The sequence below is a fragment of the Coffea arabica genome, chromosome 11c, assembly GCF_036785885.1.
Source record: "Coffea arabica cultivar ET-39 chromosome 11c, Coffea Arabica ET-39 HiFi, whole genome shotgun sequence".
Taxonomy (NCBI): Eukaryota; Viridiplantae; Streptophyta; class Magnoliopsida; order Gentianales; family Rubiaceae; genus Coffea; species Coffea arabica.
Genome location: NC_092330.1, coordinates 40,633,655 through 40,648,014, shown reverse-complemented (window position 1 = coordinate 40,648,014; position 14,360 = coordinate 40,633,655). Strand labels below are relative to the sequence as shown.

The following is a 14,360-nucleotide window of genomic DNA, read 5'->3' as shown; positions in this document are numbered from 1 at the left end:
TGTAGGTTATGACTGTATTTTGCGGTGTGGAAGTTCAGACGAATGCTTATTCAAGAGCAAGAAAAATATATACTAAAACATCATACACAAATATGTGGGTATGGATCAATAAGAAGTTTCATTTTGTTCAAACCTCAAATGAAACAATTTCAACCATCAAACTCGTTCTACCATATCTGTGGAGCCTCTCCAGAATGCAGCAGAACTTCTTCACAATTAATTTTATTGAAACTGCAAGTTGCCATATTGGAGGGACCGTGCAAGATCATCTACTGACCAAACGGCCATATCCCTAGACATGATTAATAAATCTACAACTCAGAAGATGCAGGCATCTTTTTTGGCAGGTTGCATCAGATTGAGCATTGACCCCATGCTTGCATCGAACGCTGAAATGCGTACACATTTTATCTATTCTACAAAAATGTCTAATCCCGCTAGTCAGCTGCTTTTTTCTAGGCTTGAACTTCAAGGATGAGAAAGCAGATAAGGTGAAAGATAAAAACCAGGAGCAGTTTAATAAAGCCGATGTCTGATACCAGGAATGGTCTAAGGCGGCACTTCTGCATGGCCAATGTGCTTAACTTTGATTGCTTAAAAGTTACTTAATTAGTCGCTGTCTCTTGACATGAGATCATGAAATATTTTATTATTTTCAACAAAATTACAATTTTTCTCAGATATTGTCTGACTTTCTTGATCATGCGAAGAGATGAAAGATCCTTATATTTTATTTTACGCTAACTACAGAGAGATAATGGAAAGATTGTTGTTGCCACGAAATGTAAGTGAGATTAAAAATCCAATCAATTCCCTTTCCAAAATCCTAGCTCCAGGGCCCATTGCCTTGTTTGGTGTATTTTTTTTTTCCATCTTTCACGCGGATCAAAGAAAGTAGGGTGAAATTCAAAGGGAAAAAATTTTTTCCCCTTCATTTGGTAGTATTTCCTTAGTGCTTGAGCATCTTATGCAGGAAGGACATCGAACACAACAAATATTACATTTAGGATTAATTGCACTTTGCATCCCTCAAGTATTTTTAAGTTGGATTTTGCATCCTAAACTTTCAATCTCAGCACTCAGCTATCTTCAACTTTTAAACTTTTGGCATGATTTAAAATCGAAGTTAAAAAAATCGCAGCTTAAAGAGACAAGTCCTAGACAGCTCTCCTCTCTTTTTCCCTGCTCCTTTTTTAATTTCACTCTCTTAACAAATGTTAAATCGCAGCTTCTCCTTCAAAGTTAAAAAATCACCAAATTCAACTACAATCAATTCTGTTGAACAATTCTTAACCCGTTGTCCTACTAATACTTCTTTGCCCATGATTTTATTGAGACTATACTATAAATAGTAGTGATTTCAGGCATTGGCGGGTTGAAGTCTAGTAAGGGGAAGAGACAAAGACCTAGAAAATATGCCACCGCTAGTGAAGTTGCAGCTTCAACTTCCGGCTTCTACCTCCGTGGCTTCTAGCTTTTCTAAATATTCTGCCAAAGAAAAGGACTTGCTTTTTAGCAAGTACTGGTTGGTGACCGGTGGCGGAGCCAGAAAAAATTGTCAGTGGACAAAAGCAACTGTAAAATTTTTTACTTACTCTTTTTTTCTAGTTTTTTAAGGAAAAAAATATTCATCAATAAATACAAATGATGCATATATTCCATGAAAAATATAAAATGACAAACTCAAAATTATTAATGTAATAATAATTTTATTTCAAAAAGTAAACTAAACTATTTACAATTGCTCATGACGAGTTTTCATATTTTGATAACGGTTTATAATCTTTTCATTTTGAATTTCACGAAATATATTTTTCTCAATATAAATAACTAAACAATCATTCGTCCAAGTGTCTTCCATTCTATTTCGTAACCCGATTCTTCACTATATTAATAATTAAAAAAAATCCTTTCTACGGTAGATGTAACAACAGGTAAAATCAAAGGTAACTTTAAGAGCATATAAACCAATAGATACACGAAACTCACTCCAGGAGACACACTTGAAATGATATCAAATTTTTATAGGTATTATAGAAATTTAAGGGGCAGTGCCCCCAAGCGTAAATCCGCCCCTGTACTGGTGACTCTCGGAAATAATTGGTGTGCTACATGAAAGGAAAAAGAGAGAGGGGAAGGGACCCTTTTGATTGTTTTATACTATTCAGAGGTTATGACTGTACCCCGTTTGCTACATGAATTTTGTGGGATTATGAACTTGGTATTTTCCGAATAGGATTTGAAATAAGTGTTGAATTAATCAGCCTAACTTTCAAAAGACTTCGACACTAATCAGAATTAACAAGTGTTGAATTTCCATTGGAGCTCTGGCAAAAGTCCAAGTTAAACGTATGGAGGGGGTGGGGTTTTATTTTGATGTATTGTGGACCTTTTTTTTCCTTTTTTGGTCCAAACAGAAATCAAAGTTCTTGCACTGCAGGCCATCTACAGCGCCAAAAGGAGCATCGGATATCTCTGGGCATATTCTAAGCATGCTTCAATTGAAGGCATCACATGAACGTAATATGAGGAATCTAAGAAGCCAGGTGGACGATACATAAATAATTGATCAAAAACATGACTGACCACAGTTGAAAAATACACAATTGAACCAATTGTCCTCTTTGGAAGAAACAGTTGGATGGAAAGGAGCGACCGTGAGAAGAGGACTAAAAAAATTCAGGTTTAAATAGGAAATCACGAGCTGATTTCCATTGGCGGAAACTTCTTGCTTTGTCAGCTGCTGTAGTCTCTGGACCCAGTGCGGTTCCCAGCACAAGAAACAACAATCAAATAATTTGGACTTTTATGCCACTTAATCTAGCATTTGATCACAACAGGGAAGTTTAAATGAAACAAATTAAATCCATTGATTGGCATCCAGATGAAACTTAAATATTCTCACCTGATTTATTAGTTTTCTTCTTGTTTGCTGAACATGTTTAATAACAAGAAACGACATTGAATTGGGTTTTGCTTGGATACCTGAATAAAAACGTGCATGTTTTCTTTAAACTTTGATCTTGTTAAACTTAAATACCTGTTTAAAAAAGCGAGTTTTTTTTTTATATGCTTCTTGTCTAACATTTTACTATAATTTACTGTATAAGTTTTTTAAAAATTTTTTGAAGTGTATAATTTAAAAACTTTGAGAAGTTTTTTAAGCTTACTGTAGCTAAAGTTTTTAAAAAACTCGTAGCAGGCAAACTTGGCAAAAAATTCAAGTGCCAAACAAGGCCTAAGATTTATATGACTACTTCCACTTTGGCAGTATTTACTACGTATAATTCAAACAAATATCCATGCTTTAGCAGGAATATTTCGGATCTTTTGCATAATCAAATCAATATGAGTTTAGTACATATTAATTAGGGAAAAGTTGGGTCCCCCCTATTTAAGCTTTGACAATTATTCAAAAAGTTAAGTCAGCAGTGCATGCAACGGACATTGGAACTCGCATGGCTGGCAACATAGCGGAGAACAGCATGATTTTTTCTGAGTTTGACTATTGATTATTAGAATACAGGAAGTTGGGAATCCACTGGTGGTGGCTTACAAGCCTCAAGATTCAGATGGAAATGGTCATGTCTTGTGGACCAAATTTACAAATCAAACATTTGACAAAACCAAACCAAAGGTCTTGTTTCACCTAACAAAATCACACTACCAATTTCTAGTAAAACAATACTACTACTATTACCTGATGCTAAGCTTAAGAATTTACAATAGAGATTCATCAGTTTGACTTGGGTTTAGTATTCAATCCCACTCGTCCTTTGCCTCCTATTTTTATCACTTTTCTCCTGAAAATCAATGATATATCTTTTTTGGAACAGAAACTTTTAAATAGATTGTGTACCTCTTTTGTCTAGGGCTGCAAACGAATCGAGCCGCTCTCGAGTCAAGCTCGAGTCGAACTCGAGTTCAAACTATTAAGTTCGTTAGACTCGCGAGCTTGAGTATATATATATATAGATAATATTTTTTATTTTTTTATTTTAAGTATATATATATTTTTTTATTTTAAGTATATATATATTTTATTTTCTTATTTTAATAATAAAATAACATATATATTCTTAATATTTTATTATTTATTAAGAAAAATATTATTTTATTTATTTTTTAAAAAATAAAATAATTATTTTTTATTTTTTTTCGAACTCGAGCTCGAGTTTTAAATTGTTGGATCGTCGAGTTCGAGTTCGAGTTCAAGTTTGGTAAAATTTAGTCGAGACTCGACTTGATTAGTCTAAAACGCGACTCGACCGACTCGTTTGCAATCCTATTTTTGTCCAAGTAATATCGCACAAATTTTCAAGTCTTAATAACCGCAATAACTAAACCAAACTATCTAATGGTTAAACTCGTTTCTTAATTATTACTTTTTCATAAATACATTTCTAATCAACTTTTAATTTCGCATACATTAAATCATCATAATATATATTTTTATAAAACTTTCAAAACATAGAAATCCAAAAGAATAAAAAATTCAGTTGAGAACAGCACGAACTTCTCAATTTCTGTCATCAAATTTGAAAAGGCCCCACGCATAGTTTTCCAAACTTTTGGGGTTTAAACATGACCGTACAAAAAAAGGCGGTTTGAATGAAATTTTAACTCTTTTTACCCCATGCTTTGCTTTTCCAAGAACTGCTCCCCGGAGACTGACGTTGGAGAAATACAACTGATTCTACCAAGAAAATAGTTATTTCTCGATTTCCCGTTTTAGAGCGGGAGAGGGAGTGAAAGAAAGACACAGAAAACTCCCCCCGTCATTCACCCCACCTTCACTGCGTGTGCGTGTGCTTTCTGTGTTCTAGACTTCAAACGCGCTTTTGCTCCTCTGAAATCTGATCCTGCCTAAGAACTTTTGATCTTCATTCTCACAAAAAGGTAGCGACTTTTATGTATAAAGATCTCCGTTTTTCACTTTTCTTTTTTGAATTGTTGCATCTACAATATCCAATTCTGCCATCAGATTTAATAATTATACGTCATTGTGATGCTCTTTTCCTAATCGAGATCAATTCTGTCTGCAACCCTTTTTGAGTTTAGCAGCTGTAGAGAGGAATTTTGCAGAAAAAGGAGAAGGGAAAATGGGGTACATAGGACAACATGGGGTGATGTCGTTGCATAGATACAAGTACAGCGGAGCAGATCATTCTTATGTGGCTAAATACATTTTGCAGCCCTTTTGGACTCGATTTGTTACTTTCTTTCCTCTTTGGATGCCGTAAGTTTTCATCTTTTTTTTTTCCTTAACCTTTGTGGAATTTTCTCTTATTGTTGATATTATGCCGTTCAGGCTTATTTGGAAAATTTGCTGCTGATAAGTACTGGTTCTAACTTTCATTGTTTTCTAGATTTTTTGTTGCATATAATGAATCGGGTTCCTTTTTTTTATTTTTATTTTAAGGCTGGTAAGAGTAATTGGCTTGATTTGCTATCAAAGATCTAATCTTGATAAATATAGCAGATATTCCGTGTGTTTTGATTCTGATGTTTGATATCCTCCTGAACAGTAGAATACTGATGTTAGTATTCCACTCGTGGTGTAATGCATTAGATGTGAGCTTGGGATGTATCAGTGATGACTTTGTCTTGTTGCAGTTGTAGAATTCTCAGTTTAAGGTCACTTAAGTTTGCCCACGATAGTTTCTTCTGCTGCTAAAAGATTTTTGAGGTGGTGCGTGATGTTTTATAGCTTCCAAGAGTGTTTGACAGAGAAATGTTGTAAACTTGAAAGATGAGAAATAAGGTTGACCCCAATATCTGCTCCTGCCTTAGTTATGAGTTTAGACTGTGGAAGGATTTTTTAATTATTTGTTGGAGCTAATTCTTCATGAGATTTTGGAAATCCCAAATGATGTTGGAATCAGAACTAGTTAGAGCAGGCATTAATATATGGTTGGTCCCACCTTTTGAAAAGAAAACTGTTGTTAAAATTTTTGCCCATTCTTACCAGTTTGGGCTGCATTTTTTAACTTTTTAAAGTCATGTAATGCTGGCAACCTATGTTACACTGACTTGCGGATGAGAGTCCCATGTACAAGGGTACTCTGGTGCAAAATGAAGAGTTCGACACGGGTATGGCAGGGCAAAATGAAGAGTCCGAGTATTATAGCTGGCAGTTGAGCGTAACGCGAGAGTTTGGTCATAAAATATTATTAGCTCAGTGAAGGAAAGCAAATATAAGAATGGTAACTGGATGTACTAAGAGAGAATCAGACCAATTCACAAATTACCTTTTTGGCTATCTCATTGTCTGTGTTTGATGAGAATCTAAGGATTACTCATCTGCTTATGGAATAAATGAAATCGAGGCAAGCACCCAATAAGTTACATAATCTATATGTAAATTTATTTTTGTCATTATTAGTTCTTTTTAAATTGTTAGAAATTTTGATTTGAGGTTTTGGTTGCAGAATATATAAGCTTAAATTCAAGTGCTTTTTGCTAATATCTGTTTTCAGGTGCCAAATATAGTGTTAGATTCATGTGTAAATGGGATTTGGGAACTGTTTGTGACCTTGCTGTGAAGCCAGAGTCTTGTTGTCTTGCAAAAAAGAATTTAATTAGCATCTGTTGATTAATGCCCTGTTGCTATAATGTGTTCCAAGAATAAGGTTTCAATGAAGATTGCTTTCAATCTTTATGTCTTGTATATTTTCACATTCCTTTTTGTGAAATATCTAATTGATCCTTCTCCTTGTGTGCATGCTCTGGATACTTTTATAGGCCCAATATGGTAAGTATCCTTTACATTGTTTGCCATCAATTTTTAATATAAGTATACTACGATTTCTTTTTTGCTAATAACTGTGCTGTCTTATGACGTTTTTCACAGATTACACTTATGGGATTTATGTTTCTGCTTACATCTGCTTTGCTAGGATATGTGAGTTGGACTCTCCCTCTGTCTCTAATTATCTTGTATTTAAATGGTCTGTTGTCAATTTAGTGGTAATGAGAATTGGTATTGTATTCTCCCCTAAATGTATAAATCTGGTATTCATTGTATCTACTGTACATAAAGAAGTATAGAAACAAACATGGGTGATAAGATGTGGATATGCTTACTCGACCACATGAGGTGGGTGATTTTTGAGATGCATAATAACATGGTACCTTTAGGCAAAATGTGTAACACCTGAACGGTGTTCATAAATGCATAGATTGCAAGATTTCCTTTTCAGTAGATCATAATACAGTGGTTAGTGAAATCCAACAAGGAATTAATGCATAATGGCCTTAATCCACTGATTTTTACTGTAAGTCTGGATTGTATAAACATTATTTGTCCTACTTGTAAATATTTGTTTTCAGTTACTTTTCATGTCAGTATACTTCTTCTTTGTAGGATAAAGATGTAATCTGACTGTAATTCAATATTTCACATCAAAAGTTTTAGATTCCTATAGTTTATTCTAACACTGCACCAAACTGGTTCACTAAGTGTTTGATGGCGTCAAAATTTATAAACAAGTTGGAGTGGTGTAGGATTTATTTATGTTAGTTTGTGACGTGTTTGTTAATGTCCTATATCGAATAAGCAGTTCTGAGGAGCCACACTTCCTAGGCTACATATGAACACCTTTAGACTTGCATTACCCAGTGTCTTTTTTTGAACCATGGATAACTAGGGAGATTTGGGAATATTTATTTTTCTTTCCTTCTTAATCTGGTTGTGTTTTTCACAGATCATGCATCAATAGGATGTGGACACCTAGCTCATTTTTTTTTTTTTTATTGCTCAATGGCTGACTCTTAACTGTACGAAGTACGATCCCAAAATATTTACTATTATTCAACTGGGAGAAGAGTTTCTATTTGTTTAAAAGTTTGTTAGGTGTATATTTTGTATGGTCACCTTTTTTTCTTATGTTTCTCCTCAGATATACTCACCTCAATTGGATACTCCCCCCCCAAGATGGGTACATTTTGCACATGGAATACTTCTCTTCTTATATCAGGTGTGTTAGCTTTTCCTTTCTGGTTAAACCTTGATTATTGTGTTTGATGCTTTACTCGTTTGTGTTACCTCTTAGTGCTTATCCTGATAATTTGGGAGCTATCCAGCTTAATGTGATTTTATATCAGGAGGCAAAATGCTTTTGGATGCAAAAATTTGCTTTATGCGCACTTAATGATCTGAAATTCTTGAGGTTGTAATTTAAATATATTCTCTTATCATTCCTGATTTGTGCTGAGGGCTGTATAAGACAGTTGTTCAACCCTTCATAGCATTGGTTGTGGTAGCACTGTCAGTACTTCTAAACTATTGGCTGTAGTTTCATCATAGCTCATCCTTTATGTGAATGATGGCTAACTTAACATAGATTGAAGTGTATGCTTGGTTGAAAAATCTTCCAGTCCTTTTATGTGTGTATTTGGCAGAATCAATTACAAAGTAATAGCTATTTCTGCTCATGGTTGTGGTCTACGTAAATAGTTGATCTGACTCAATTAATGATGTTATGATAGTACATTTTATCTTATACTTGGCGGAGAGTGTTTCGTGCTACTGGAGCAGTGAGCCGTTATGCTCATTTTTATCTGCTATTGGTCTTTAAGCTTGAAGGATTGTAGATGAGTCCATTCCCGTCCAAGCAACAAAAATTTGTCTTAGTTTTACTTTTTTCAAAATTTATGCTGCACTTCTTAGAGATGAATTCTTATTCGGTAAAGAATGATAGAATTAAGTTGTTGAAGTTTATGTGCTTAATTAGTTTTCTGAGCTAGTTTCTTTCATATATCTTGTAATGTTCTGATGCTGTGAAGTCCATGACAGACTTTCGATGCTGTTGATGGAAAACAAGCAAGAAGAACAAATTCCTCTAGTCCGTTGGGAGAGCTTTTCGATCATGGTGATTCCTCTTACTCTCTGACGCAGTCTCATGCAAACACAGACTATGTGTGTGTGTGGGCGTGTCTATTTACGTACATGTAATTTCATGTACAGCACTTGGTTTGTTTTTTTTTTTCTTATTAATCATTGAGATACTTGATGACCATTGTCTTATATAACCATTTGCCCCAACAAATTTTACAGGATGCGATGCACTTGCATGTGCGGTATGTTCGACAATTTTCAAAGGTTTTAGTTGTTTTGCAATTATGATGTTAACTAGAAACCCTTCTGAAATAACTTCACTTGTCACCAGTTTGAAGCTGTGGCCTTTGGAAGTACAGCTATGAGTGGACGAACTACTTTCTGGTTCTGGGTTATATCGGCTGTTCCATTCTATTTTGCATCGTGGGAACAGTGAGTTTTAAATTTACCTTTCCATCATCATATGTTAGTTACTTATAGGTTTTATATACCGTATTTATTTTCCAGCCAATTTTGGTTTTTTCCTGATGTACTAATAATATGGATGAAATTCTTTTTTCTGGGAGTGGACCTGATTTGGGTCCCTTAGTCGAATTAGTTGAATAGTTGTGGCGAAGTACTAAAATGTCGTATGCTTATTGTGTTTTGTAATAATTGGAATATCTTGATAGCTGGTCTGTATCTTGAAATGCTATTCATATTGGAATTCTTTTAAGTGGAATGAAATAAGTACACTTTCATCAGATGGATTTCACTTAGAGCTGCTGAAAAATGTCATTCATTTACAAATATTTGTCATTCTAGAAAGATTTGGATTCTCTGTTTATTTAACCATTTTATCCCAGATTACTGGTTAGTAGCTTTTTTCTATTTGATCTTTTTTGGCTGCCTGTTGATTATTCTCTATCACTTTACTCTGATATTCAGTGATGTCATTAGTAGGTTACTAACCTTTCTTCTTTGATGCAGCTTCTTCACCAATACTCTTATTCTTCCAGTAGTAAATGGACCTACAGAGGGTCTTATGTTGATATATCTCGTCCATTGCTTTACAGGCATTGTTGGTAGGCCTCTATTATGTTCAGTTGTGCACGACATTCCATTCTATTCCTCTATCGCCCTCACGTTATTTTGTCGTATTTCCTCCCTTTCAGGTGCTGAGTGGTGGGCTCAACAGTTTGGGAAATCTATTCCAATTTTTAGCTGGGTACCATTTATAAGTGGTGAGGCTTGACTGATCTAATGAGTGCATGCTTTTTTTGAATGTCTTTGTGTCCAACGGCGTTTGATGGGTACATACTAATGATAAAGTTCCATTAATGTCACTGGGCTCATTTTTTATTTATTTTCCAGACCTTCCCATTTCTACCATTGTGGTGGCTACTCAAATTCATTCAAATAGTCCCATGTGTATAACATTCCATTGTAATGTTTTGAGAAATTTAATTGACCGCATTAGAGCTATGTTTTCAGAACCGGACCGGATAGCGACTCGGCCAAGGTCAGGGGTCAGGGGTCAATGGGTTCGACCGGGGGTCGATAGGGGTCGAACCGGATGACGTCATAAATAAAAATTATTTAAAAATTAAAATATTATATATATCATATCTAATAATATATTGATATTAATAAAGGTATATTCATACATATTTGATGTTTCAAATATATTTAACAAGAAAATACAAAGAAATTAGAACAATCAAGTAGCAATTTATATTATTTAATAAATATTAACAAGTTTAGAATTAAAATTATGAATTTAATTGAAAAATAACATCAAATTGTAGGACAATATTTATAAAGTATCAAATATTTGAGGTATACGAATAAGTTTTAACAATTTAGGGGGCCAAAACATAATATTATAAAGTTTGAATTTTTTTTTTAAAAAATTACTGTTGAACCGGAAAAACCGGGTTTTTCCCGGTCAAACCCGGATTTTGACCGGCTTTGACCGAGTTTTAAAATTTCCGGTTTTCTAAGTTGACTCGGACCGGCTACCTGGCCGGTTCCCGGTTCGACCGGTTCGACCGGCCGGTCCGGTCCGAGTTTGAAAACAGAGCATTAGAGAAGAAACTCACTTTCTTCTACATGATGGGAATGGTAAAGTTGACTCTTTGATCTGACTGGGTGCAGATTTGTTGTCCTAGAATTCTTTGGGGTTATCTTTCAGTTCTCTTTTGGTCTTGGAGCCCTTTTATCTTTACCTCTTGCAATTGACTTTGTCTTTCTGTTTTGGCTTGAGTTGGTAGTTAATTGGGAGCTCGGAAGTTTGGTGTTTACATTTTTTCTTTTGCCTTCAAGTTTGTAGTTCTAGTTACTGTTTTTTAACCTGTGCTTATTCAAGATGTTATTCTAATCTACGGATTCTCAAGTTGTTTCATGGAATCATTTGGAATTTGACTCAGCTTTTCATGTTACAGAGATCCCAACCAATGTGGCTGTGCTATACCTGATGATAGCTTTTGCTGTCATACCAACAGTCTCATTTAAGTAAGTACTGGTTTGAATTGGTAGATATGTGCCTAGCTTTCCTTGGCAAATTCAAATTTATTATGTCTTCTTGACTGCATATCAGACTCTTGGCTGTTTCTGTTTCTTTTTTCTTTTCTTTTCTTTTTTTTCGGTTGGATGTTTTGATTCTTGAGATTTGGAGCAAAAGTTTGCTTGCCAACATACTGTTGAAAAACTGGCCTTTGATTTCAATTCTTTGTGGAAGATTTGATCCTTGGCTTCTATGCATGATTTATCAGACAGCTTACCATATTTATCTATTTTGTAGTTAGGCTAGATTGTGGCAGAATTTTGAATAGTTGATGATTAAGCGCACTGTATAGTCAGTCCAATTTTGGAAGTTTGTAGAGGTTGATGTCATTGTACTTCTGAATTAATATTAAAAGGATTCCCGAGCTTACTGTTGTATTATGCTTCTGTCTAGTGTACACAATGTTTATAAGGTGGTTCAGGCAAGAAAAGGAAGCATGCTTCTTGCTTTGGCAATGGTAACCCTTTTTTCTTAATTTTCTTTTATCCTTATGAGTTATGCTCCCTGTTGCTAAGACGTTGTGGTTCCATTTCTTGACAGCTCTATCCATTTGCTGTGCTGATGAGTGGAATATTGACCTGGTAGGTCTCTCTGTCAATTAGCTTGAAACATGTTCTGTTTCTTTTATAATGATTGTATCTTTTTTCTTTTTCAGGGATTATTTGTCTCCAATTGATTTGATGGGAAAATATCCCCCATTTGTTGTAGTAGGGACTGGTCTTGCTTTTGGATTTCTTGTGGTACAATGTCTGCTTTATCAACTTGATCAGTTGAACCTATTTTTGTTTGAGAATTTAAAGCAGTATTATGAAACTCTATTTGCTGTATATGCCTGTACTTCATGATGTACTGTCTTTCTTTATTGCTTTGTGTCTTAGTGTACTGCACAATTTGCATCCTGGTTTTTTTCCTGCACTTTTTTGCAAGAAAAAGTAGTTAGTTCCAAGGTGCAGCATTACTTAACAAGCCTGGAGCCCCTTTTCTCTCCATTGCTAAAGAAGGAATGTTTGTTTTGCAGGGAAGGATGATTCTGGCCCACTTGTGTGATGAACCTAAGGGCCTGAAAACTAGCATGTGCATGGTATGTAAATCTTTTGCTTTAATACATTCTTCGTGCAATGCAAAATTAGTCTTCCTAACTTTGTAGACTTCCACTTTTTTCTCTGATGTGCAGTTTTCTAAGATTGTTGATGAAATCTTCTCATGAAGATTAGGTTTTTTTAGTTTTAAAGATTAGTGCATCTGTGATATCAGCTGCTAGAGAAAATTTTGTTTTTTTCCCTCTTGCTTTAATGCATAACAGTAGAATCGTATTCAGTCACTAAAGCCAATGTTATTATTTCAGTCTTTGGTGTACTTACCTTTCGCCATTGCAAATGCACTCACTGCCAGACTTAATGATGGGTATGTCTTCAATTTTCTCACCTTAGAGATATCAGTCTTTTACCTACCCAAGTATAGATATCGTATTATTCTTGATATTCTTCTTTCCTGCAGAACTCCTTTGGTTGATGAATTCTGGGTTCTTCTTGGTTACTGTTCATACACTTGTAAGGGTGCTTCTGCTCTCATTGGTTCACACTTACAACAGTTTACTAGCTTTTGAATCTTTTGGCTAGGAAATGTGCTTTTCACTTTTTCCTAGTACCTTGGATTACGCTTAGAGAAAAGCAACTACTCTGAATGCTCTCAATAAATTTTTATGATTTCTTAGCCTTGCTTTATTTTGTCCAAGTAACTGCAAGTTATGATGCCATCTTTCTTTATTGCACCATACTTTTCAGGTCTTGTTGTATTTACTTGTATGTTTTCAGTGTGTAGCTATTTATGCATACTCAGCACACAAATATATTTTATGTAGAACTTTTACACGCATTTCCACTTGCATTGTTGTAGATGCTATGCAATGCTGTACCTGATCTGTTTTTCCTTTTCATTCTCAGTGTTTCTTTACCTTCATTTTGCCACATCGGTGATTCATGAAATAACAACAGCCCTGGGAATCAATTGCTTCAGGTGAGAAATTTGCCTCTTGATGCTAGCTGATCTTCCATGCAAGCTTTGGCTCTGCCACCATTCTTTTTTCTATTATTTGCATTCTAGTTCTGAAGAATGTGATTATCTTTCCATTTTGGTGGTCTAGAGCATGAGGGGAATCCTCGTTTTTCATTTACAGTTGCTAATTGTTTCACCTGTGCCACGAGTCTACATGCTTTAAACTTTACCTATGGGATATTTGTTGTCTTGGCCTTCTTGTTGAATACAAGATCACACTTGAAGCTAGAAGTTATTGCTGACTTCTGATCAATAGTGCATTGTTAGTTTCTTATCCTGACGGCTAATCATATTGCTGATTAACATGAAACTAATTCTCTTGTACATTAGTGTTGGTTTGTATTTTGTGAAAGTGAATTTCTGATGTTTTGCTGTGTTGGGTGTCAGGATAACAAGGAAAGAAGCCTAGACGTCGGGCATGCTCTACAATTGTTCTTCCAGGTCTATTTCCTCTTGATGAAGATTTTCTTGTCCGACTTCTTTGCTTCCATAGCCGCACTCTTCTGTCTGCACAATATTCACTCTTTCTTTCTGCTTGTAGATGGCTCTTTTGCAATTTGCTGATACCCTGAGGCCTTTAGCAACAATTCTTCAGGCTAAATTTTGTAGCGCTGTTAGTGCGAAACTCTGGTAGATTCTTTGGAAGCTTGATTTCAATTCTTGCTTAGATTGCTTAAATAGGTCAATTCCATTCCGCATATTAGATGTTGAGGAATGTAATGCTTTTTCTCCAAACCCAGATGGTGGAAATATTGAATGGAAACGGTCTAGGGAAGAACATCCCTCAAAAGACATGTAAAATTCAACGTTAAACTATTCATTCTCTTCTCTGAAACTGAAATCAAAAGAAATTCATGGATATCAATGCAAGAGAGAAAAGGGACACCAAGTGCCAAATTTCATTTCAAAATGAAGTCTATG

The 14,360-nt window shown here is 35.1% G+C and overlaps 1 protein-coding gene across 2 annotated transcripts; it reads left to right on the top strand.

Annotated features, from left to right (window-relative positions):
- The first annotated feature begins 4,752 nt into the window (after positions 1–4,752).
- On the top strand, positions 4,753–14,202 carry LOC140016720 (choline/ethanolaminephosphotransferase 1-like). Of its 2 annotated transcripts, XM_072070321.1 has the most exons (20): positions 4,753–4,899; positions 5,065–5,239; positions 6,745–6,754; positions 6,854–6,904; positions 7,902–7,979; positions 8,798–8,873; positions 9,059–9,081; positions 9,171–9,271; positions 9,809–9,903; positions 9,994–10,062; positions 11,263–11,332; positions 11,778–11,841; positions 11,925–11,965; positions 12,040–12,124; positions 12,403–12,465; positions 12,730–12,788; positions 12,882–12,934; positions 13,328–13,400; positions 13,827–13,880; positions 13,981–14,117. In XM_072070321.1, the coding sequence occupies exons 2-19, from the start codon at positions 5,103–5,105 to the stop codon at positions 13,846–13,848; spliced, it is 1,170 nt and encodes a 389-aa protein (XP_071926422.1). In that variant the 5' UTR covers positions 4,753–4,899; positions 5,065–5,102; the 3' UTR covers positions 13,849–13,880; positions 13,981–14,117. The 2 variants fall into 2 exon arrangements, with proteins under 2 accessions (XP_071926422.1, XP_071926421.1); XM_072070320.1 differs by lacking the exons at positions 4,753–4,899; positions 6,745–6,754 and having other exon boundaries at positions 5,100–5,239; positions 13,981–14,202.
- Positions 14,203–14,360: the final 158 nt, after the last annotated feature.